This window comes from Kwoniella shivajii, chromosome 3 (genome assembly GCF_035658355.1).
Source record: "Kwoniella shivajii chromosome 3, complete sequence".
NCBI classification, from domain to species: domain Eukaryota; kingdom Fungi; phylum Basidiomycota; class Tremellomycetes; order Tremellales; family Cryptococcaceae; genus Kwoniella; species Kwoniella shivajii.
Window position 1 is genome coordinate 1,711,583 of NC_085910.1, and position 22,083 is coordinate 1,733,665.

General features: G+C 42.1%; 8 protein-coding genes across 8 annotated transcripts; 2 read left to right on the forward strand and 6 right to left on the reverse strand.

Moving 5' to 3' along the window:
- Positions 1-42: 42 nt before the first annotated feature.
- Positions 43-2,539, reverse strand: IL334_002822 (uncharacterized protein; the record flags this gene model as incomplete). The annotated part of the gene is made up of 5 exons (XM_062934560.1): positions 43-165; positions 223-462; positions 516-767; positions 823-2,199; positions 2,258-2,539. 5 exons carry the CDS (start codon positions 2,537-2,539, stop codon positions 43-45), a joined length of 2,274 nt encoding a protein of 757 aa, XP_062790611.1.
- Positions 2,540-3,388: 849 nt separating this feature from the next.
- Positions 3,389-4,650, reverse strand: IL334_002823 (uncharacterized protein; the record flags this gene model as incomplete). The annotated part of the gene is made up of 4 exons (XM_062934561.1): positions 3,389-3,903; positions 3,969-4,041; positions 4,116-4,290; positions 4,355-4,650. 4 exons carry the CDS (start codon positions 4,648-4,650, stop codon positions 3,389-3,391), a joined length of 1,059 nt encoding a protein of 352 aa, XP_062790612.1.
- A 3,011-nt stretch (positions 4,651-7,661) lies between these two features.
- On the reverse strand, positions 7,662-9,086 carry IL334_002824 (uncharacterized protein; the record flags this gene model as incomplete). Its single annotated transcript, XM_062934562.1, has 6 exons — positions 7,662-7,669; positions 7,764-7,895; positions 8,113-8,158; positions 8,257-8,331; positions 8,441-8,469; positions 8,567-9,086. The coding sequence occupies 6 exons, from the start codon at positions 9,084-9,086 to the stop codon at positions 7,662-7,664; spliced, it is 810 nt and encodes a 269-aa protein (XP_062790613.1).
- A 320-nt stretch (positions 9,087-9,406) lies between these two features.
- On the forward strand, positions 9,407-9,993 carry IL334_002825 (uncharacterized protein; the record flags this gene model as incomplete). The annotated part of the gene is made up of 2 exons (XM_062934563.1): positions 9,407-9,688; positions 9,856-9,993. 2 exons carry the CDS (start codon positions 9,407-9,409, stop codon positions 9,991-9,993), a joined length of 420 nt encoding a protein of 139 aa, XP_062790614.1.
- A 544-nt stretch (positions 9,994-10,537) lies between these two features.
- On the reverse strand, positions 10,538-12,342 carry IL334_002826 (uncharacterized protein; the record flags this gene model as incomplete). The annotated part of the gene is made up of 8 exons (XM_062934564.1): positions 10,538-11,027; positions 11,102-11,191; positions 11,259-11,367; positions 11,468-11,696; positions 11,833-11,864; positions 11,976-12,030; positions 12,102-12,133; positions 12,321-12,342. 8 exons carry the CDS (start codon positions 12,340-12,342, stop codon positions 10,538-10,540), a joined length of 1,059 nt encoding a protein of 352 aa, XP_062790615.1.
- Positions 12,343-13,063: 721 nt separating this feature from the next.
- On the reverse strand, positions 13,064-15,339 carry IL334_002827 (uncharacterized protein; the record flags this gene model as incomplete). The annotated part of the gene is made up of 12 exons (XM_062934565.1): positions 13,064-13,249; positions 13,334-13,412; positions 13,483-13,581; positions 13,721-13,858; positions 13,936-14,028; positions 14,145-14,265; positions 14,336-14,364; positions 14,434-14,569; positions 14,686-14,747; positions 14,821-14,882; positions 14,969-15,062; positions 15,158-15,339. 12 exons carry the CDS (start codon positions 15,337-15,339, stop codon positions 13,064-13,066), a joined length of 1,281 nt encoding a protein of 426 aa, XP_062790616.1.
- A 1,606-nt stretch (positions 15,340-16,945) lies between these two features.
- Positions 16,946-18,937, reverse strand: IL334_002828 (peptide chain release factor 1, archaeal and eukaryotic forms; the record flags this gene model as incomplete). The annotated part of the gene is made up of 11 exons (XM_062934566.1): positions 16,946-16,953; positions 17,018-17,317; positions 17,410-17,626; positions 17,699-18,028; positions 18,097-18,112; positions 18,175-18,364; positions 18,420-18,478; positions 18,536-18,614; positions 18,688-18,772; positions 18,826-18,843; positions 18,920-18,937. 11 exons carry the CDS (start codon positions 18,935-18,937, stop codon positions 16,946-16,948), a joined length of 1,320 nt encoding a protein of 439 aa, XP_062790617.1.
- A 471-nt stretch (positions 18,938-19,408) lies between these two features.
- Positions 19,409-21,918, forward strand: IL334_002829 (Grx4 family monothiol glutaredoxin; the record flags this gene model as incomplete). The annotated part of the gene is made up of 4 exons (XM_062934567.1): positions 19,409-19,588; positions 19,836-19,910; positions 21,336-21,723; positions 21,797-21,918. 4 exons carry the CDS (start codon positions 19,409-19,411, stop codon positions 21,916-21,918), a joined length of 765 nt encoding a protein of 254 aa, XP_062790618.1.
- Between the last annotated feature and the right edge of the window lie 165 nt (positions 21,919-22,083).

Sequence of the window (22,083 nt, forward strand, 5' to 3'; positions counted from 1 at the left end):
AGTTGCTGCATGATGTTTTCCAATATACAAAACGAAATATACCTAAGCAGCACTAGCGGCCAAGCATAATCTAACATACTTCTGAACATCCTTGGCTTGTGTGTTGCTTAGATCGTTGGTCGATATTCCATAGTGGATATCATGTTGCATGTCAACTGGGCAAGCCTATTGGATATGAGTCATCAGCGACTACACAACCTATTGGCAGTGAGATTCACTCACCTCTGTCTGGTTGGGTTTAAGATCTAGCAGATCGGCATTGATGCATTCATCAATCAGATCATTTGCTTGATGCACTTTACCATCGCATGCGACTACGTGTTCACCTTTTTCACCGTATGTTACTTTGGCTTGTCGAGCTTTGTTCGTCGTGGTATGTAATGTTGCGATTGATGCAGATGGCAAAGGAACCGATGATGTGACTTTAAGGTTTATGAGCAAGGTGGGAGTATGATTCTGATTCTGCGATTATCAGACATTAGTTGGTTATCTCACATGACTGAGCAGACACTTACGACCTGGATAGTCCCGGAATGTACGTTGGCTTCCGCCAGAGGGGTGGCGGAAGTAAGCGACGCGGATTGAGAAGCGATAGTGGAAGTAGGACTGGAGAAACTGGTGTATTCCACGAACACTTGTGGTCGTATGGTGGATGACGCTGCCTTCGAAGGTGAGGGATGGGAGGAACTTGCGGAAGCATAATGCGATGTCTGCAAGTGAGAAGCGGTGTGTTGAGGGCCCTTTGAATGACGCGTCGAGGTGGCCACCTGGTCATTCGAGGTTAGCTTTGACGATACATATTCAATACTCTCATTCACTTACAACATCTTTTTGAAGTATCGTCTCTTTGGTCACTTGTTGCGCTACGTTTCCTTTTTGATCATTAGGTCCCACTTTTCCATTGTTACCGACAATGTTTCCACCATTTTTACCTGCTTGCTGAGGAAGAGCCACTTTCAGGTTTACGTTGTCACCTTGAGACTTCGATCCGGTGATGTCGTTAGAATTAGTCTCAGCAATATTGTTGGAAGTACCGGGAGTTTGAATGACTTTTGCTTTGGCACCGGATGAATCAACCGTAACGAGTGAACCATTCGTCTTTTGACTGGCAGGTAAAGCTTGATCTACAACAGGATCAATCGGTCTCGAAGCTGAATTCACCGTGTTGCTCGTTCCCTTTTGCTGGAAATTGGGATCGGTACTGGTACTAGTTATACCTTGAGGATCCGTGTTCACACCTACAACATTTTGACCTGTTTTGTCGACTGTTTGCGTATTATCAATAAGTTGTGTTGTATTGTTTTTGGTACCATCACCGGGGTGACCGTCAAATCTGTGATCGGTACCATTACCTGAGAAAGCCAAGTTGTTTACATGTTTATTGGTCTGAGCATGTCCCTCTTTATGAGCTTGTGAATTATTATCATCGGTAATTTTCTTGGCGTCGGATTCTGTTCCATCCGTATTGACTTGGTACGCTGGATTAGACAAGGGATCAATGTTTGCTCCATTGAGGACATTGCCGGCAGTATTGGGTAATTTTCCGACGGTTCCAGTGAGCGATTGAGAACTCAACAAAGAACCCTGACCAGTAGTCAAGGAGCCAGTGGCGCCAGTGATCACTATGCCAGTCGACCCGACCAAGCCATTGTCAAGGATGTTTCCTTTAGGATCAAGGGCAGCAGATGTGGCGCTTGGGAGAGCAGCGCCACCAGAGGTAACGGATTTGATATCAGATCCAAGTACTCCGCCAGTCGCACTTGGGAGCACCTTGTCACCTGCCGTGAGCGATTTCGCTTCGCCACCTACGACGGGTATATCTCCATTCGCGTTGCCGTTCACAGCCACTACATTCTTGCTCATGCCAGTAGCGGCCGTTTGGATCGGCTTAGTGGGACCATTACTGTTCACAACGGTGGAAACGATATCTCGCGGCAGCACATTCTTGCTAACTTCGGTTTCTTGCGGTTCTAAAGCATCGTTACCGGTTTTACCGAGCTGACCTACTTCGCCTGAGTTTGGGTGATTGAGTTGTTGGCCCACTTTAGTGGTATCACTGTTAAGCGGTTTGATGGCACTGTGAACAACGTTCGAAGTGGGACTGAGGATGTCATTAGCCTTGAGAGTAGATGGACCTTTGGAGTGGTCCATCTTCTTTCCCTTCTTTCCACCATTACCTAGTCCATCAGCAGTAGGCACCTAGTACTGTATTTTAGCTGTTAAGCTCCAAATCAGGACGAGACGCTGATTGACTTACTGCAAGGACACCTGTAAGTGATTTGGTAACAGCGAGATTGTCCGCGCGAGCATGATGGTGTTTCTCTCCATTATGTTGCTTGTTTCCGGCATCCATTTTGACAGATGCATCAATGACTGGGTGGGAGTCGGTGACTTCCTGGAGGGCGTGATGATCGCCTTTGGTAGCGGTGTCACCTTTGGAGGACGATTGATTGCTGGAGTGATGAGGGAGAGGAGCAGCAATGGTTGTTCCTGCAGAAGCAAGAAGGGCAAGGATAGCGAAGGAAATAGAAGATCGCATTTTGTTTTTGTGTATAAGTTTTATTTTTGGTGTTGATTATGAACGTGTCCGAGGAAGCGTGTGAGCGTCGCTATGTAATGAGTTGTGTTGTAATAAATGAGCGTGGGGTCGTTAATATCGTAAAGTCGTTAATGAGTCGTTAGTCAGTGTGGTCTGGTGTTGATCCGAAGATGGGATGAAGAGAAGGATACCTAAACCTTTAGCTACCGTCTCGTATATATATAAATCGAAATGTCTTGCGGGTATACCGTTTTTCGGCTAAATTCAACACTGACTTTGTATTCCAGCCAAGTCAGGCGCGTCATTCCAAGACTGAATACAAGATTTGTTCCTTTTGATCAGTCTGGGCTGGATGAGACATGCAGTAGTGACTCGAACTGGTTGATTCAGCCTCAGAACTAGGATTCTTGACATACATATCTTGCAAAAAAAGGATATCTCGATGTCCATGTTGTTATAGTGAATTGCTTTTACAGAAGGAAAAACGGCTCATTCAGTATTCGGATTAATACATATTCAATGCCACAAATGCAGTGGAAGTCATACCCAAGTATGCCAAAGTCTTTATTCATTCCCGTATGGTCCATGTGTATTATATAAAATATTGATACAGTAGTATTGTCCTAAAGTCCCTGATAATCCGTAAACAAATTATCGTATAAAAAGAAATATGAAACATCGTGTATAGATGCTATTGAATCAGATTGTCCATATCGTATCCTGTTGTCCTTCTCCGAACACCTTGACCTCTTTCGATAGTCATCCTCTACCGTATCCCGCGATTCCATGCTTCTCGGCCTTGACTGTATGAGTCATCCTCGGCTAGACTAAGATTTCTGGACTGGTAGATTACTCAACGGTGACGAGGTCTTCACCAGCGAGCTTGACGTCGATGTCATTGATGTCAAGACCGACGAGTTCGGTGACGGGTTCGAGATCGAGGTCGACCAGAGATCGTCCTTCTACGTTGAATCCCAAGCTGGAACCAAGGGCGACACAAGAAGTTTCATCAAAGTTGGGTTCGTAACCTTCTTGACAAGCTTGGACGGCGCAAGCACCAGAGTTACAAGCGACATCAATGGCGTAAGGAAGAGCGGTACAATCTTGTCCTTGAGCTTGACCTGGGAAAGCGAATGTACATCCACCACATGATTCAACGTCATTGAGGGTGTCGGTACATTCGTATCCACCGTATTTGAAGAATCGAGATGAAGGAAGAGCACATGCGGTTTGACCTTGGGCACAAAGGAATTTAGATGTTTTCTCGTTGAGAAGATTTCTCTTGGCGACAGGCGCGTTGGATTGACAAGCGTCTCCTTCAGCGATACAGGTGTTACCGCAGACTTGTTCACCCTCGGGACAATCTATATCGTACAAAAAGCATCAGCGATGATCTTCACTGGAATATGATCATGTGTAAATGACTCACCAAAGGTACAAGCGTCACATGAGTTGGGGACGGCACCTTCGGGATAGACACAATCGGTGTTACTAACTTGCAACTATTTGAGAGAGTAAATCGTATTCAGCGATAACTCGGCATACATCAAGTGGCACATCGACAAAGACAACTCACGAGACCTGTGGCATCGCCAACGAGGAAGTCCAAAAGACTGTCAACGGTGAATCCGGTAAGACCGCCAACGGTATCGAGCAATAATTCGATGTTGGAACCACCAGTGCCAATAAGAGCTTGAAGTTGGACAAGGGAATCATCAGTGAGAACACCACCAACGAGACAAAGACATAATCTAAGGGGAACAATACAGGAGTTAGCAGCGATTCAGACTTATTGTGCTTCTGACTGGTACTCACCCATCGGAGAGGTCGACGTCGATAGTGCCACCGGTAACGGCACAAGTGAGATCAGTCAAGTCGAGTCCAGGGACGACGTCTACGTTGTTTCCATCAGGGTCGGTACAAAGGACGACATCGAGAGGTACACTGATAGGGATAGTTTGACAGATAGAGATGCCGACATCTTGTCGAGCTTCGAGTCGGTAAAGACCATTGTTGGGAGTGAAGCCGACTGATCGAGTAGCTTCTTTAGCGAAGACTTGGGAGGCCAAAGAGGCGAGAGTTACAAAAGCTGCTGTGGATGAGAATTTCATTGTAATAAGTGAAAATTATCAAAGAGATACAAGTAGAAAGATCGTTGAAGTTAGTTAATGTGAAAATCGAGGATATATACTGAGAATTTCTACTGAGAGAAAAGGTAGAGAGAACGAGAGGGAGATACTACTGACTATTGACTATGAACTGAATGAATGAAAGAATGAATTGTTGTGAAGAAATTTCAGTTATTCAGTCTCTGAAATGGGCCTCTTTATACCTTTTTTGGATTGTCCTCTTTGACCTGCAACTTATTTCAGGTGTTGTTTTCTTATCAGGGATACCTACCCTTCTCGCCATCCCCGTTTTCTTCCTTATCGTCGTCGAGCTTATAGCTGTCCAGCCTCGTCAAACATTACATCCAATGTGTCTGAACCCTCGTTCCTCTCAAGTTTAATCAGATTCAAAAGTCAGCTCTACGTGTCAATCTAGGCTTTGTTTTGTCTCAACAGAACATCAGGACCATTCCAGAGACAACACCGACTTCCTGAAGACCTTAGCGATAGTTCTACAGGTCTCGATCAGCGGTCATGGACCTCAACAGAAGAGATTTAAGCCACTCACATCATTCGATCCGATTGCTCCTATCCTTTGAGACAATCGATGACAATAGAGGAATATCAGGTCTAAGCGGAGAAGCCGGACACGGCCTACCTAACCCTCCGAGAAACAACAGGAAGAAATCATATGAGAACAGACAGGACAAGCTCGTAGATCATCAAAAGTTTATTGTTCTTCTGCCCAGTGGTTAGTGCTTCGGAGCAATCGTCTCCTTTTTTTACTGTTCGTCATCAATGTCTCATCCTACGGCTCGTGGTCATGCTGACTGTACAACGCCATCTCATAAGCTTAATCAAGGAGAAGAAGACAACCTTGGGGTCCCGGAATATTCCCTGTCAATCGCTTAGAATAAAGCATTCCCACGAGACTTACGAGAGCCTCATATGATCAGGTGGCTAAAGACTGAAACTAACTGGTATCATGAGAACTGTTTACGAGAAACTTTCTTATCTTAATGAAACAGATGTTCACAACCGCAATGTAACGTAAACATACACCTCAGTGCAACACGAAATAACACGTAGATGTTTACATGTTCCATTCGCTTCGATGTTCCCAATGATAGACGTTGGGCAGTCCTTCTCGTCTGGCTCTTTGGAAGCTATAATGGATGAGGGCAGGACGTGTTAATAAAGAATCTACCACAATGTACGGCTGTGTATTCGCTCGGTCTTCTCCTCAGGCCTTCGGTCGGATGCATTTCCCCATATTCTCCGGATCACACTTCGGTATCCCCGTCTGGGCTGTTGTCCCCTTTGTAAGGACAATTAGTAAGTTTAGCGTTTGAAATAGAACTTCTATTTAAGGTGTGGGACTGGTTGTTGCAGGAATCAGTGGTATTGTTTGCTTTCTCAGCATATTTTTTGTCCCTACGAGTTCAGATATATCACGATTGTTATCCGCCTCTGACGTTGCAAGGCTGGTCTTGTCAGTAAAGATGCTACTAGGCATCAGGATCAAACCTTCCGGCCCGTAGCTTTGTGTGAGATACGAGCGGTGGCATCGATTGTTGACTTCATAAACATCCTCCTCCGACGCCATTCCTCGTCCACATGCCTCAAAAGCTTGTCCACCGCTTCGGAGCAGTGTGTATATTAAAGAAGGATTTCACAAACGGTTTTAAAGTCAAAAGTCAAAATGTAATAGACGCATATCCTTATCCCAATGGAAACTTCAACATTAGTAAGCTAATTTATAGACATGTTTCAAAGTAATACCGTAAAAGAAGACATGTGGGATATGGTATTAGTTTGTTTACGTGAGCTCAAGATAAAGGAACGAATACTACGTATCCTTCTTTTCTTCCAGACTTTATCGATTTTAGTGGTATATGTCGTTACTTGTGTAGTAACGTAAACCATAACGCTGCGCTCCCAACCCTTATCATGTGTTTTTTATTATTTTAAAGTGTGTGTGGGAATCATTCTTTCTTCATTTTTACGTTGTTTTGTTCGTTTCTGATGTCCGTTGAATTCCGTGGCGTTTGCATGAGCTGAACTTTTACCCATGTAACATCGGATGGGAATCTTCTCGGCGCCCCTCGGAAGATTGTCCTGATTTCAAGTGGCGCATTTAAGCTATGCTAAGCTTGTGATTACGATCATGTTTTTATTGTAATGGCCATGAGCCATTATTTGATTCTCGGATACACTTTCCACTCCGCTGGAAGCTATCTTGCGGATTGAAGCGAAAGGTTCTGCTGAGACAAATAGGATTTACAGTTGTTAAGATTAAAGTTACGGTGGGATGGCGTCAGCTGGACAAGCCAAAAACAGACACCCAGGAGCGAGAACCAAGCTCAGAATGCTGAGTACTGCTAGCGATTGCCAAGATAATGACAAACAATAAACAAACAATTTCATGTGAGGTGTCAACAGCGAATTTGGGTGTATTCGTGCACGATTTATTGGACCCTCTTCTTCCCCAATGTCATCATGTTTTTCTTTGATTGATCGCATAGCTCTTACCATACATACATCGTGGACTTTTTGGGCCTCATGAAGGGTGGAAAAGTCTGGTTAGTGACATGGTACAAATGCTGAAAAGATGTATCGCAGCCAGCCTGACAATCTATGGTTCCTTTCCTCAGTTCCTAGTGCCAGCGAACAAAGCACCTTGATATTTGTGCACAAAGCAAGAAGAACGCCTGCTACATTTGCACGGACAAAGGCCATCGGAATGCATCATTTGTTTACCACCGCGCTCACAACTCATCACATCAATTCACATGACATCTTCTTCCACAATACTTCGTACAAGATTATTACTATCAAGAGCTCTTACAACTAGGAGAAATTATTGGAATCCTTCACGGTAGCGGTGCCCGGGTGACCATACGCAGTACAAAAATTGATTAAAGATGAGACACCCTTCGTCCTACGAATGATCCTTCTCAAAGACTTTTTTAGATGTTCACTACATATATATCGCATTCTTGAAGTACAAATTGTTATCGGCCTGCACGAGAAATATCGTGAGCTCATTATTACTAGCACCTTGACTGCTTTACCACTCCTATAATCAGGCAAAACAAGAGTACAAAACAACTCACTATTTCCCATCACCCAATCACCCACTATGGAGTTGTCACCTCCTCTTCCCATCTCAGGATGCAGCACCACTGCTCGTAGGAATCTTTGTAATCGCGGTTGACGTTGTTCCAGAAATGCACGTGAAAATCTGGCTGTTGATGTTTTGGAGACACACGAAGAGAGGGAGAGAGGGAGGGAGGGAGAGAGGGAGAGAGGGGATGTGGAATAACATCGAAGGGGGAGCAGGGCAGAGCAACGGCTGTCAGTGTCCCCACTCTGTGATATTACATGACGACAAATACAAGTGGATGTACGTCTATTCGGCTCTGGGTAAAGGTGAAAGATCGTGGCAGTATTTTGGAAACTCACCAAAATGCGCTTTACCTGGTAACTGTGGTATAGCATCCTTGAGAGACTTGATCCACGATAAGAAGTGGTTCATCAGCCATATAGACTTGAGAACGAGTAGCTAAGGGCATTTTCAAGATGCGTGATGGAATAGAAGTGACATACTGGATATGTGATTTTTAGTTCATTTCGAAGATTGACAAAATCCGTATATCGTCTTAGTATATTAATGTTTCCTCCCTTCGAAAAGAAATTGAGAGTCTCTAAGTCAGCAATAGACCCACTTGCTTTTCCTGCTCGGGCTCAAGATGTCGGTTAAACACCATCCGGGGAGATGTTTCATATTTACATTCATTAAACCGATATCGATGTCGTATACTGTTCATTGTATAACTATATCAGCTTTCCCTTTCCATTCAAACAGGAATCAGAAGCAGATCCAGATACGTTGGATATGATACGATAGTGTACGCACCTACATAAGCACCTAATTTACCAACATCTTTCCAATCATTCCCACCCACAATCTTCCAACCTCTAATCACAACTTGTTTAGCGAATACCTCATTTCGCTTCAACGTATTTGTACCAGTAATAGTACCAGGATATCCAGGTGGATTTTGATCTTGTACATGAACAGTTCGATCCTCTATTATAGTAGCCGTAGGAGGAGGTGATATCGGTAAATTCGATTTTATTTTTTCAGCTTTACGCATTTTAACTAAATCCCTTAAACCCAGTATAGGTGCATTTGACAGGTTATCACCATCATAGTGATCACGAGTACCAGTAACCTTGACTCTACTGTCCGAAGTCGAATTCAGAGCTAAGGCTAGATGGTCAAAAGACGTTTCATCGGATGTCAAAGATGAATTTGAACTAGTCGGTGAAGGAGGAAGAAGTAAAAGTGTTGAAGATGGTTTGGTATCATTCACATCCCCTCTTCCTCTTGAGTCATCCAAGGGAGTGGATGTCTGAGGTGGACTGAGAGACATCTCACATTGAGGGGTACTCGTCCGTCGTCTGTAAATGGCAGATGTCAATGTCTGTTCTCTGACGACTAATAATAAAATATATACTGATGCAATAGTCGATCACCGGGCCGAAATCTCTTGAAATGGGAGAAAGTCGTGATGTCATCAGATACACCTATGCCGGAAGGATTTGATTCCGTTCTTCCTCTTCTTTCCAGAGATGTTCGATCGTTGACCGTGGTCAAGAAAAGTAATTTATTATTATTCTAATGATGAAGAAGATCTTATATGATATTTACCAATTCAGCGCACCATAATCAACTGAATCAAGATCCCTCAAAATGGTATTCGGCTTTGGATCATCCTCATCATCATCCTCCTCATCTTCCTCTGCATCATCATCATCATCGCCGAATGGGATAGAAGGAATCGAAAAACCTGCACCGACAAGAGAAGAGAGAAACGCATGTTGGCAATCTCGTGATTTATATTTCGGTTGTCTGGAAAAAAACAAAGTGTTACAAGCTGGAGATGAAATAATAAAAGATTCAAATGGGAAAGAAGTATCAAGAGTCTGTGGAGGTGAGAGAGAATTATATGAAAGAGATTGTGGTAAATCTTGGGTATGTAATCAGGATCCCTTTTTTACTTGTTGAGTAACATACATACATTCGACAATGGAGAGCACCTTGTATACACCTTGTTACAGATCAAGGACTCTCGGTAGAATGGCTCTGGAGTGACGTGGATTCTGACTGACATTCCTTATCATCCTCTCGCACAATCACAGATCGATTATTTCAATAAACGACGTACACTTGAATTGAGAAGACAGGCTACGATAGACGCAGCTGAAAAAAGTGGTAATAGAGAAAAAGCAGATGCATGGAGAGCTGTCAGTGGTGGTGGCAGTGGAAGTGCAAAGTAAGATGATAGGGAATAATTGATACGTTCGATGACGCAATGCAAATCCAAAGTTGGCTAAGACGAAAAACAGGGCGAATAGCGAATAATTATACGATCAGTGTCGTGCAGCAAGGTAACGATAGCATCGAATGGGTATCGTGACGGATGGTGAGATCACATACATATACGTAGTTATAGTCAAGATACAACATGTATCATAAGCATGTAATCGCATTCACATCTCCTTATTTACAGATCTGGTCCATCCAAACATCATACTGTACGTGCTCGACTGGTGATACGGTGAATGGTTGATGCGAGGCAATCTGTGGAAATCGTACACGAAAACAAACCGCTAGATAAAGATATCATGTTTGCCCCTCATCCGATCACTTATCACTTATAGAGATGCCAAATTAACCTCTGCTGGCTTATTCTGAGATCCGAGAATGAATGAATGCACATAAGGAATTGTATTACCCGATGCATCGACTCCTATCTACAAAGATATATACTGCCTGATTTTCTCATTGCTATTCTTCTTCGATCTATTTCACGGAAATTGATTAAGCTTCAATATCTTGAATGAGGACAGATCTGTATCTGACAGTGTTATCCTCTACGGCTTGAATAGCTTTAGCAGCATCTTTCATTTGTAGAACGTTTACCCAAGGTTTAACTTGTTTCTCTTCAGCCAATTTCAACATTTGCAAAACTTCTTGTTTGTTACCTAAATGAGAAGAAGCTAAAGCGGCTGCGTTACCTGATAAAGCTTGAGAAGTGATATTTGATAATCCATCTTCTGGCATTCCTACGAAAACCAATTTCTTCTCAACATCTAATGTGGTCAATAACTCATTGATAGGTAACTTGGATGAAGATGCAGTGACGATGATTAAATCAAATTCAAACTGTAAATCTTTTTCAAATCCTTCAGTTGTGGCGATGAATCTTTTAGCTCCCATTTTGAGCGCATCTTCTTTCTTGGCGTCAGATCGGGAGAATACGGTCACTTCAGCTCCAAGAGCAGTACCGAAAAGAACGGCGTAGTGACCACTGCAAAGTGATATACGACGTTAGCCAAAAAACTATTTGGACCAAGTGTTTCACTGAAAGACAGATTGACTCACAGTCCACCAAGACCTACAACACCGACTTTCTTACCGGGACCAGCACCGTTTCTGACAAGAGGTGAGAAGGTGGTGATACCAGCACAGAGCCTATTACAGCGGATACACGTCAACTTTCGCCAATCTGAATAGCTCGGTCATCATTGTGCTAACTTACATGGAAGCGGCATCGGTGGAAGCGAGTTTCTCAGGAATAGGGAAAACGAATCGTTCTTGAGCTCTGACATGGGTAGAATAACCACCTTGGTGTTCAGCGTTGTCGTACCCTATTTATCAAAGTTGGTATCAGCTTATCTTCTCTCCGCATGTTGGTGAAGGAGGGGATGGAGAAACGTAATGACTAGAGACGATGGGGAAAATACTCACATTTGGTGTTGTAACCATGAACGGGTTGAACACAATAGTTCTCATTGGTTCCTTTACATGATTTACATTTTCCACAACAACCGACTTGAGCACCTACACCGACTCTTTGACCGACTTTGAATTCTGTGACTTTTGATCCTACTTCGACTACTTTACCAATGACCTCGTGTCCTGTAACGACGAATTTGGTTTCCCATGGTCCCCAACCACCGGAGATGGTGTGGTGATCCTGGCAAATAGTAAACAGGCATGAGTCAGTATTACTGTATTACTTGCGCATTTAAACCCTCCCAGAACTTGGTCCTCTTTGCCCAGCAACCCGGCAACGCACGTCAAATAACAAGAATGACAAGAAACAAACTTACAGATCCACAAACACCACAGCATTCTACGTTGACTGATAATGTACAAAAGCAAAAGCAATGTCAGGGTATGTTTAACGGAGGTCGCTATCATGTATATAACACCCGATATATAGGGATAATATGCGTTCGGTAATGTCACTTACCTGTAACTCGATCATCTTCGAGAGGTTCAAGTTCGTATTTGGTAAGCTCAAAGTTCTACGACAAGCAATAAAAACAGTCCAGATTAGTTCCACGTTCCTGTCTACGTAAAAACGATAACGACCTACAAGGTAATCTTTGGCATCTTTGATGGCGTAACCTATCATATGAAAGGGGTTTCGGTCAGTATTTTACAATTATAATTCTGATACGATCTATCGGGTACTCTTTTGGTGTAGAGAGGTATAATAACCAGACTAGTCAAGGGAGATAACCAGGACAACCTCAGATATCATATTCTGATACCGATGTTGTTCCAACTACTATGACGAGATGAGAGGACTCACCGGTAGCGTGAGTGATAGTCATTTTGTATAAGATCTATATTTATAAGAGGCTGAACTAAATGTATAAATTGATATTCAATTTGAAGATGGAATAAAGAATCAAAAAGGAAACTTTCCAAAGTAAAAGTATTTTTGTAATTTATTTTCCTCTGGATCGGACTGTATACGGGGGATTAATTTCTTTGATATTAATATTATCCACCTGCTTTACTGCATAAGTGTATTTCTACTGAACCTGTTTGAATTGGTATTTTCATTGACAACCCCCGATTCCTTCATTCCTACTCTGCCAATCACCGTCATAACAGACTTGCCATACTCCTTCATGACTCCTTTTTCCACCGTAAACCCCCTCTGAATACCAATTTTACTCATTCACTCATTACGAGTATTGTTACAGACGTCACCAATAATATAATCTCTTCTTCCCTGGATTTTCGGTCATCGGCCCGAAACAAAGATCATATCACAATCCTGTTCCGCTCCGGGCCGTAGAGTACTCATAGCATTAAGCTAGGAGACTGAAGCCGCATCCCACGTGGCGTCATCTCGGCTCAAGCGCAGAAGCTACGAGTAGTCAGCTTCACGTCATTTGTTGATAAGAGAGGTCTGGATAGTACGAGGTTATGTTGCATGAGTTTAGATGAGTCCATACAGTCATAAAGGTGCTTTCTTCCAGACCTCAAAATTATCTGGGAGATGCACGTTGACTTCACCTATGAGCATTTCCCCTCTTGAACTGACTACAATTCCCATTCGATAGGTTTCAAATCTATCCTCTTATCATAAATCTCTTGACTTGGAGTCCAACCATCACTTTGCAATTTCTTTGAGACATCTTCTACACCTTTGAATACTCTCAAGAAATTTCCTCCCGCAAGAAGTGATAAATCGTGTTCTGTCCATCCTCTCTTAAGGAGTTCAGCGAACTGTGATAACCATATGCGATTTGCCATTAGCAAGCAAAATCCTGTATGAAACTAATTGGGCGCAGAGGTATTCAGATAACATACCAAGTGAGGGTATTTAGAGACATCTTCTAATCCTTTGGGTGTGCTTTCAATCCCATCGAAATCTGATCCGATTCCAACGCTGATCACGAATTGAGGTATTAGCTGAAATTCCGGATTCACAATCCCTAACAGCAAGCAAGTCCACTCACTGATGTTTACTGGTCTTTCCGACGATATATTCGATTTCATCGGCAATGTAGGCGACATCTACTTCATCAGGATTGGCAGAAGCGAATACTGGGAAAAAGCTAATCATGAGTTCGTAAAACGTCAGCTAAAATGGTCATTTTGGAAGAAAGACCAATGATAAAGGTGCACAGCAGTAGAATGCAAAAAGGTCGTTGTATAGTGCTATATCGAGAAACCAGCACGTAAAAGATGACTCACTTGACCATGACTACTCCGTCAACCTGATGTTTACCCCTTCCGATCTTGGCCAAGATATCATCAGGTACATTGCGAGACATGTTGTTGAAGTGTCTCGCTGCTGAATGAGAAAGCATAATGGGCGCTCTTGTGATTGAGCTAGAGTACGAGAATACAACGATATCAGCTTGAGCTGAGTTGAAGATTGGAATCCTGTAGAGCGGTTGTCAACATACAGTGCTTGTAGAGCAGTTTTGTCGGAAACATGACTTAGGTCGACGATGACACCCAATCGGTTCATCTCAGGTATGAGAACTCGACCGAATTTACTATTATACAGGAGTAGCTGGTCAGCAAAAAGCAATGGCGACGTAAACACAATAGGAAGGAATGAGAATCTAGCCACTTGCTTCATCGAGTATGATGGGGAGTGGAGGTTACTTACGAAAGACCACCCCATCTTTCTTCTACACTTTCAAAGATACCAGCAGAATCGGCAAAAGCGTTATTACAACTATGTGTGAGGGTCATATACCTCACACCTAATTTATGGTACATCCGAAGGACTGACAGATATGTCACATCGTTATTGGATGTTCTCAAGATTAACAACTTAAGGGAAAGACTTTGACTTACCAGCAAGAGAGTTGCCTAACATATGACCTCTATATATAGTATCAACATGCGATAAGCCATTTTACCTTGGAAAGGGAATGTAAAACGGGAAAGCTCACCCTTCGAGACCAAACATACTAGCTACTTTACCTTGTTTGATGACCATTTCAACTTGATCAGAAGTAGATGCGAAAGCGAATGTATCAGAGTATTTTTCAATTAAATTGAATGAAACGTCAATCTGTTCGAGAGTATCTATGTTGCGCATACATGTATACATGGTCAGTGAGGTTTGATAAAATTCCTTCATTCTATATCCGTTGTAGTTATATGTGTAAAGGAATGAAAAAGAGCCTTAATCTAAAACTCACCCCTGACTTGGAAAGTGGGATTCAAAAAGTCTATTCCATTGTCATCTCTGCATTCCACGAAACTATACAACATTCAAATCAGCCATGGATTTCTCGTTTATAGGATCCTATAAGATGAAAAGGGATAAACCATACATCGACCAAAAGAAAGCTCCTAAAGAACCTTTTCTGATTCTTGGAATATCAACGTGACCCTTCTGCGATACACCAAAAAAAGAACGATAGTGTGTGTGCCGAGTTAGCGAGAGACAGATCAACCTATATTTAATAGATATGAACTTACAGTAGGTTTATTTAAATCGAATTTAGTGATATCATTTCCATAAAAAGCTCTGGCGAATTCAGGCAAGTCGATATGTCCATCAATGACTGGAGAGCTGGGACAGTTGATTACAGATTTCGTCAGATCCCCATTCTTCCTCTGAATGACAAATCATAGTTCGAGTTCGAAAGAGCGCGTGATTAAACTTACCTTTGAAGGTAGTATTTGGCCAAACCAAGGTTATCTTTAGGTTTCCCATCACCCTTGATAGAGACGAACACTATTCCAGCTATCAACAATAACGGAACTAGGATAGTCGTTAAGATCATCCTCCTTTTAGGGTTGGAGGACGAAAGCAGTCGTTCTTGAGGTAATAACGGTTGGGAAGACATCGTGTTTGGTTCAGTCGATTTGACGGGGACTCGGTTCCAAGTATTGAATCCTGGAAGTAGTCAGAGTACCTTCCACAATGCCAAGACGATGATGTGAAGTCAGACTGGTTGTTGTCATTCCACAGACATATCATCCCCCCTATCACTTCTCGGTTCAATCCGACAAGAGACAGACGCATGGGCAAGATTCATACGGAATGTGGAGACCCCACAACTCATTCTCAGACAGAGCGAAACTGTCCGATAATAAACTCGTACGATCTGACTTTGGTTTCAGTAAGATCTTATGGGATTCACCTATAAAGGTTGCATATGATATAATAAAAGTCAACGAGGAAGATGATCCTCTAATCATCAGAGTATAAACTACTACTACTGCTACCACCAGTACTACTACTACTACTGCTACGGAATTTGGTACGGAGCATCATGAAGTGCTTTTATCTCAACACTCTCCCTAATGACAGCTCAACTACGGAAAAAACAATGAACGATCAATGTCAACTTCATCCTTAAACATGGCGTACCAGCAATCACTAACTGTGATGAATGTAAGACTTATGGTAGAACTTGCTATTTCATGGAAAGAACCAGTAAGTTAATTGGGAGGAAGTATAAATGTTCAGGATGTACCAAAAGTGGACAATCATGTGTGGTAAGTGATATTACTATCACACAACAAAAATAAGAGAGTGGAATATGGACAACGAACGAACGAACGAAGGACAACGAACGAATGAAGACGAACCAATCAAAGTTGAAATCGCAGCGCACAAAACAGAAGCGAACGAAACGAACAAAGCGCGCGAAGTTCGTACCAACAAACTCCAAGACATTCTAGATGTTCTGAATGCAGTTAAATTTATGGTAGGATTACACAGTAGATTCAAGACTAGAATTGATAGTGTGAAGGAGAAGGCTGAGGCCCTTTGGCGTAGTTCCTTTCTTAGAACTGTAAGGATTTCCTGGTTTTGTCTCACAGTGAACCTTTGAGTGTGTGGCCAGGTCACGATCACATTCGCTTTCATTTCGTTTGTACGTTCGTTCGTCCGTTTGATCGTTTATCGTTTTTTCCGTAGTTGAGCTGTCATTAGGGGAAGTGTTGAGATAATGCCACCTCATGATGCTCCGTACCAAATTCCGTAGTAGTAGTCGTAGTTTACACTCTGGTTGATAGAGGATCATCTTCCTCTTTACCTTTATTATATGCAACCTGCATATTTAATCCATACTGCACCAAAGTCGGATCGTAGCATCGACAGAGATGCATAAATGGGATTGAAGTGAAAGTCATTTGATAAAGTAATACATGCAGGAATGAAACCAATCACAACCCATCATCCATTCACGATCTCAATGCTCCTCTCTCTCTCTCTCTTTCCATCGATCTACAAATAAACACGCATAAATACAAACCTAGATCAAGATTCAAGTCCTTTCATCGAGAACTCGCTTCAAGCATAGGGAACCAGTTCCCATTCCCTGCTTGTCAAGGACATTGTATTTCTTATGTAAAAATTGATCTGGTTCCTTACATCCTCCCAAACGAATCCCACTCAATCTTGGCGCTGAAGCTGAGTGGGACATGTACGTCCCCTGAACATCGTTAGATGTCTGTGATCGTTATGTACGTCAGCTGCTGCTCAGAAACGTTGTCTTCACGTAAATGTGTACTCACCACTGTCCTCATCAGAACCGTAAAATTCATCATCTTCATCATCTAAATCACCCAACTCAGTGAAGTCTACTTTGTATCTCAAAATACCACCAATACCACCGAAACCTTTGACGAATTGTGAACCTTCTTGAGATTTATTGGTTACGAACTCCAATGTAGCTCCGAATTCCTTATATCTCTCGGCGAACCATTCGAGTAATGGTTGAGGTTCAGCAGCTGATTCCATTTCTGTTCCAGTTGATTTATCCATAAACTTCTCTCGATCTTTCTCACCTGGTGAAGCGAATACAATTACTTCTTCTGTGACAGGGGAGGATGTACATGATCAGCAAATTGTCAAAACAAAACAAGGATGACATCGATTGGAGATGAGAGGAACATTTCTCACTCACCACCAGCAGCGTTTCTCAAGGTGTTTCTAACGACATCCAGTTGTTCCCAAACGATCAAGGTTTCCACAGCACCCATATCCAAAGCCTTGAGGGTATCAGTGATACCAAAGCAGTATTTTCCAGTATCGAGAGCGATTTCATCAAAGTATTTTTGGATAAGTTTCTTCTCTTGTACGAATTTAACATTGGCGAGTGAATCTGCTGCTAATTCAATAGCCTAAACAAGACTGGTTAACGAAATAGATCCCATATCGTTTGGTTTGCAGATTGAGAAAAGATATAAGCTCACTTGGTTGAAACCATTTTCACCACCGTATGAAACATCAACGATTTTAACTACTTTAGCCAATAATCTAGGATCGAACAGATCACTTCCACTTAAATCAGTCTTCAATTCTGCACTACCAGCCAGAACCAATCCTGCTACATTCACTTTATCGGCAGTGATGAAATGTTGTACAGACATTTCAGCGACTTTTCGTACATAATTTCGTCTGGCCTCTTCTCGAAGACGTGAGAAACGTAAAGCGGATTGACCACCTCGACCATGTTTCTTTGGTAAATCAACGGTGAATTTGTGTACAACTTCACGAGTGTTACCGGATAAAGTGCCGAATAGCTAAGAGCGATAGAACAATCAGTACATTGTTCATGACAGTACCCTTATTAGGAGTCACGTAAACTTACAGCTCCGTTACCATCGCTGATTTTGTAGATCGATTATCAGTTCAAGACAATCTTGGCTTTAGAAAGGGAATCACTCACATGATGATGAAACCCCATTTTGAGTCATTCTCCAATAATTCTTCTAGAGCTTCAACATGGAATCTACTGTCACACATATACAATGAAGTGTTGATGGGTTTGAAAGGTTCAAGAGCGAATGAGATCTTCTTTTCTTTTCCTTCATCGTTAAGAACAGTACCGACGAATACACACAGACCATTGTCGGGAACTATGTTTATATGTCAGTTAGGGATACTTTCTCTAAGTAGTGTAATTCAGCTCACCTCGGTTGTAGAGTTTGAGCTTTTGTTGAGTTGAAGTGATAGCTGATAACACAGATAACCTATTTTCAATTCAGCGTTTAGCAGGTACATCTTGGTACGGACTTGGTAATACGTACCTGTTAACACGAGATTTGATGTTTGAAGCAGTACCGTATTCAGTGGTTAACATATTACTTGCTTGGGATATTTGAGATCCTATATATCAGATCACATGTCAGTGCATTGCAAAAGCAGATTAAAAGAATAGTTGTGAGCTAGAAGGACTCACTTGGAGGTAGAATAAGGGTGATACATGAAGTACCTGCACCCCTTGAATTGGCGAGCATCGTAAGTAATTTACGGTACCTCCAGATCTGTTCTTCGCGTTAGCTAGTCCTCAGATCATTAACAGAGGTAAACAGCTTACTTCGATTGCTTGATCAGTCTGCGAGGTGCCATTTGAATGTCAGCACACTCCCTCGACTCCTTTCATCTTTACTTTGTGGTAACGAAGTACTGACCTCTTGTTCGCTTGACATTTTTGTACGTTCTTTCTAGGTTTATATGCACTTCCAGAGGATGTGATTTCTGCCAGTTTACTGTTTGGCTTTTGAAAGATTACAGGATAAGATGTTATTGGGGGTGGCAATTGCCTTTTGTATATTGATTAGATTATGGAAATGTCAAACGAGACAAAGAAAGAGAGAGAGAGAGGGTATCAGAAGAAAATAGATAAAAATGATCAATGTGGCACTTTTCACACTTTTCACAGGTCAAATCATAATATTAAATGGTCCCCCCCATTTACTATTCATTCGAGCTGAGCTGAATCAATCTTGTTGCTGACTGATGATGCCCATTTCATATCACCCCATGGATCCATCATATCACCTTGTTCAATAGATTACATATCATATCACTAACCCATCCGTCCATCACGAGTGTCTCCATTTCTCACAAAAGGTATATAACCACACCATCGCTGCGCAGAAAAATCGATAGCAACGAAAATGTCAAGCGAAAACGTCGTTCAAGTGACTTCACCCGAACATTTCAAAACTCTCCTTTCAACAGATTTGAACAGAGTATCGTGTCTCAATTTCTGGGCACCATGGGCGGAACCATGCAAAGCTTTCAATCAATCCATAGAAGAGAAATCTAAACAATTCCCTCAAGTGTTATTCTTAAATGTGAGTTCTGCTCTGATAATATCACCGATCATATCGCTCTCTTGTTCCATCTCCTTTCGCGATTCACTTTTTATATCTGGTCGAGCGAGCCTCAAGCTGATCAATTTTGATTATTCACTTGTGTTCTGTTCTGGACTTTCCCATTGCAACATCGATCTCATCAATGTCTTCACACGATCTCCAACCATCCATTTAACCGAATGGTCAACCACGCTATAATGCGAAAATGGGACTTATTCTCGCTTAGATTGAAGCTGAGGAATTATCAGATATATCAGAATCATTTGATATAGAAGCCGTCCCTTCATTCCTTCTCATACGTGTGAGTGAACATCTTCTGCCCTTCCCTCTTTTACCATTTTCATGTTGCTATAGCAAGCCTTCCACCTTTTTCGCAATTGGTCGCATTTCGTTTTCGTTTCGTTATCTTCCCTTCCCTTCTTTCGACCAAAAGTCACATATCCCTAGAACTCGATCATCCCTCTTTTCATTATCGTTCTCCAAACGTCAAAGAATACATAGCCCTCCTCCAATATCCATTCCGTCATCAATCCGGAGTATCTCCATGATATTCCCCTCCGACATGTTGAACGCCTTCATCCTTTATAAGTCCCTTCTCTTTCCAATACAAACAATGTCGACATAGGAAGGTCAGCTCGTTTATGGAAGAGCGCTCGCCACTTGCCAAGTTGACCTATATAAGGACATTCTATTTGGTGATTACAGTGACAATACTCGTTCACCGTCCCGTATTCAGCTCTAGTCTGGCTATTCGTTTCTAAATTTATTTTCGTTTGAGGTTAGGATCCTATATGGACGATTGCTGACTGTAACTTTCATACTGTCTCTTCGTCGATTATCAATCGACTGGCTTTCACCCATCATGGCGGATAATCACGACAATCCAACCATTCCATCCATCCCGAATTCACCTAATTCTCCGCTTAATGGTACACCCAAACCTCTTCCTCATAACCATGGTAAATCATTTCTCCCACCTGCGCCATCTCGGTTCACTCAACGAACACCCTTAAACTTTTTATCCAATTCTCCTACCAATACTGTTACATCTACTGCCTCTTCTGCTGGTTGGTTTCTTCGCACACCGGTTTCATCTGCATCTTCATTGCCTGGACTTGAACATCCCCCTGTCAAACGACCTTTTACTCAACGTGCACCTAACTCTTCACCTGCACATGTGAAAATACCTTCATCCAATTCATCAATCTATACAATTGGCACACCCAATTCATCGATGAATCTAAACAAACCTCATATGCCATCTCCGTTGGACAAATTGGACTATCTACACTCAATTCCACCTTCTCCACCGATTTTGGATCCTTCTCAATTATTGGTTTTGCCACCTAATCCAAACCCCGATATTCAAACTCAACATCCAATCGCTTCACCCTTTGTCAACCTTCCATCCTCTACCCATGGTCATAAATATGGATTTGGAACGTCTCCTTCTTTAAAACGTCGGGCTTCGAATCTCGGTCCACGACGCGGATCAACTCTTGCTGTCGAATGTCATTGCAATAATCCTTACTCTCATACCCATACGGAATATAACGATCAATTCGAATCTGTAATTGATGACGATCCCAATTGTCAAATACCACTGCCTCGAATGTGATCACCACTGCCTCCTATCAACGGACAATACATGATGTGCATATGCGAATGGGTGATAAACTGTAACTTCCAATCTGTCTATTCTGTACCCACTATCTGTGTTATATAGGGTCACACATTATTGGCTAGACATTCAGGTTCCGACGTTTTGTTATTAGTTTCATTATTACAACAACATTCTGGATCATCTTCGACTTCGACATCATCTACATCTTCATCAACGACACCTTTAGCCACATCAAACGTAGTACCTCAAGCACCAAATTCTGCTGAACCCAAACCAAGAACAGAAGAAGAAATAATCAAAAGATGTCATGAATTGATGAATAAACATAAAGTAGTTTTGTTCATGAAAGGTAATCCAACTTCACCCAAATGTGGATTTTCAAGACAGACTGTTGGTCTATTGAGAGAACAAGGTGTTGAATTCGCTTGGTTTGATATCTTGTCCGATGAGGAAGTAAGGCAAGGTTTGAAGAAAGTAAATGACTGGCCTAGTGAGTGATGCTTATATTGCGTTTTTTGAAAATGAAAAGGGATATTGCTAAATTCGCCTTTCCAATGCAACAGCTTTCCCTCAAATCATAGTACGTGGTGAACTTGTTGGCGGACTTGATATCGTTAGAGAAATGGTTGAAAACGGAGAATTCCAAGAAATCTTAGAAGGTGAAGAAGGTATGGATGAGAAATGATCTTTTGATTTTCTTTGAATAGTTCAATCGTGCAATTGTGAATGACAATTTGACTATCTATGGATCTATTTGATTTAAATATGAATGGCAGATATAGAGTCATGAAGATGTATATACTTTCATATGACATGATTGACTGCATATCGTCGTTCAATGAGTCATAGA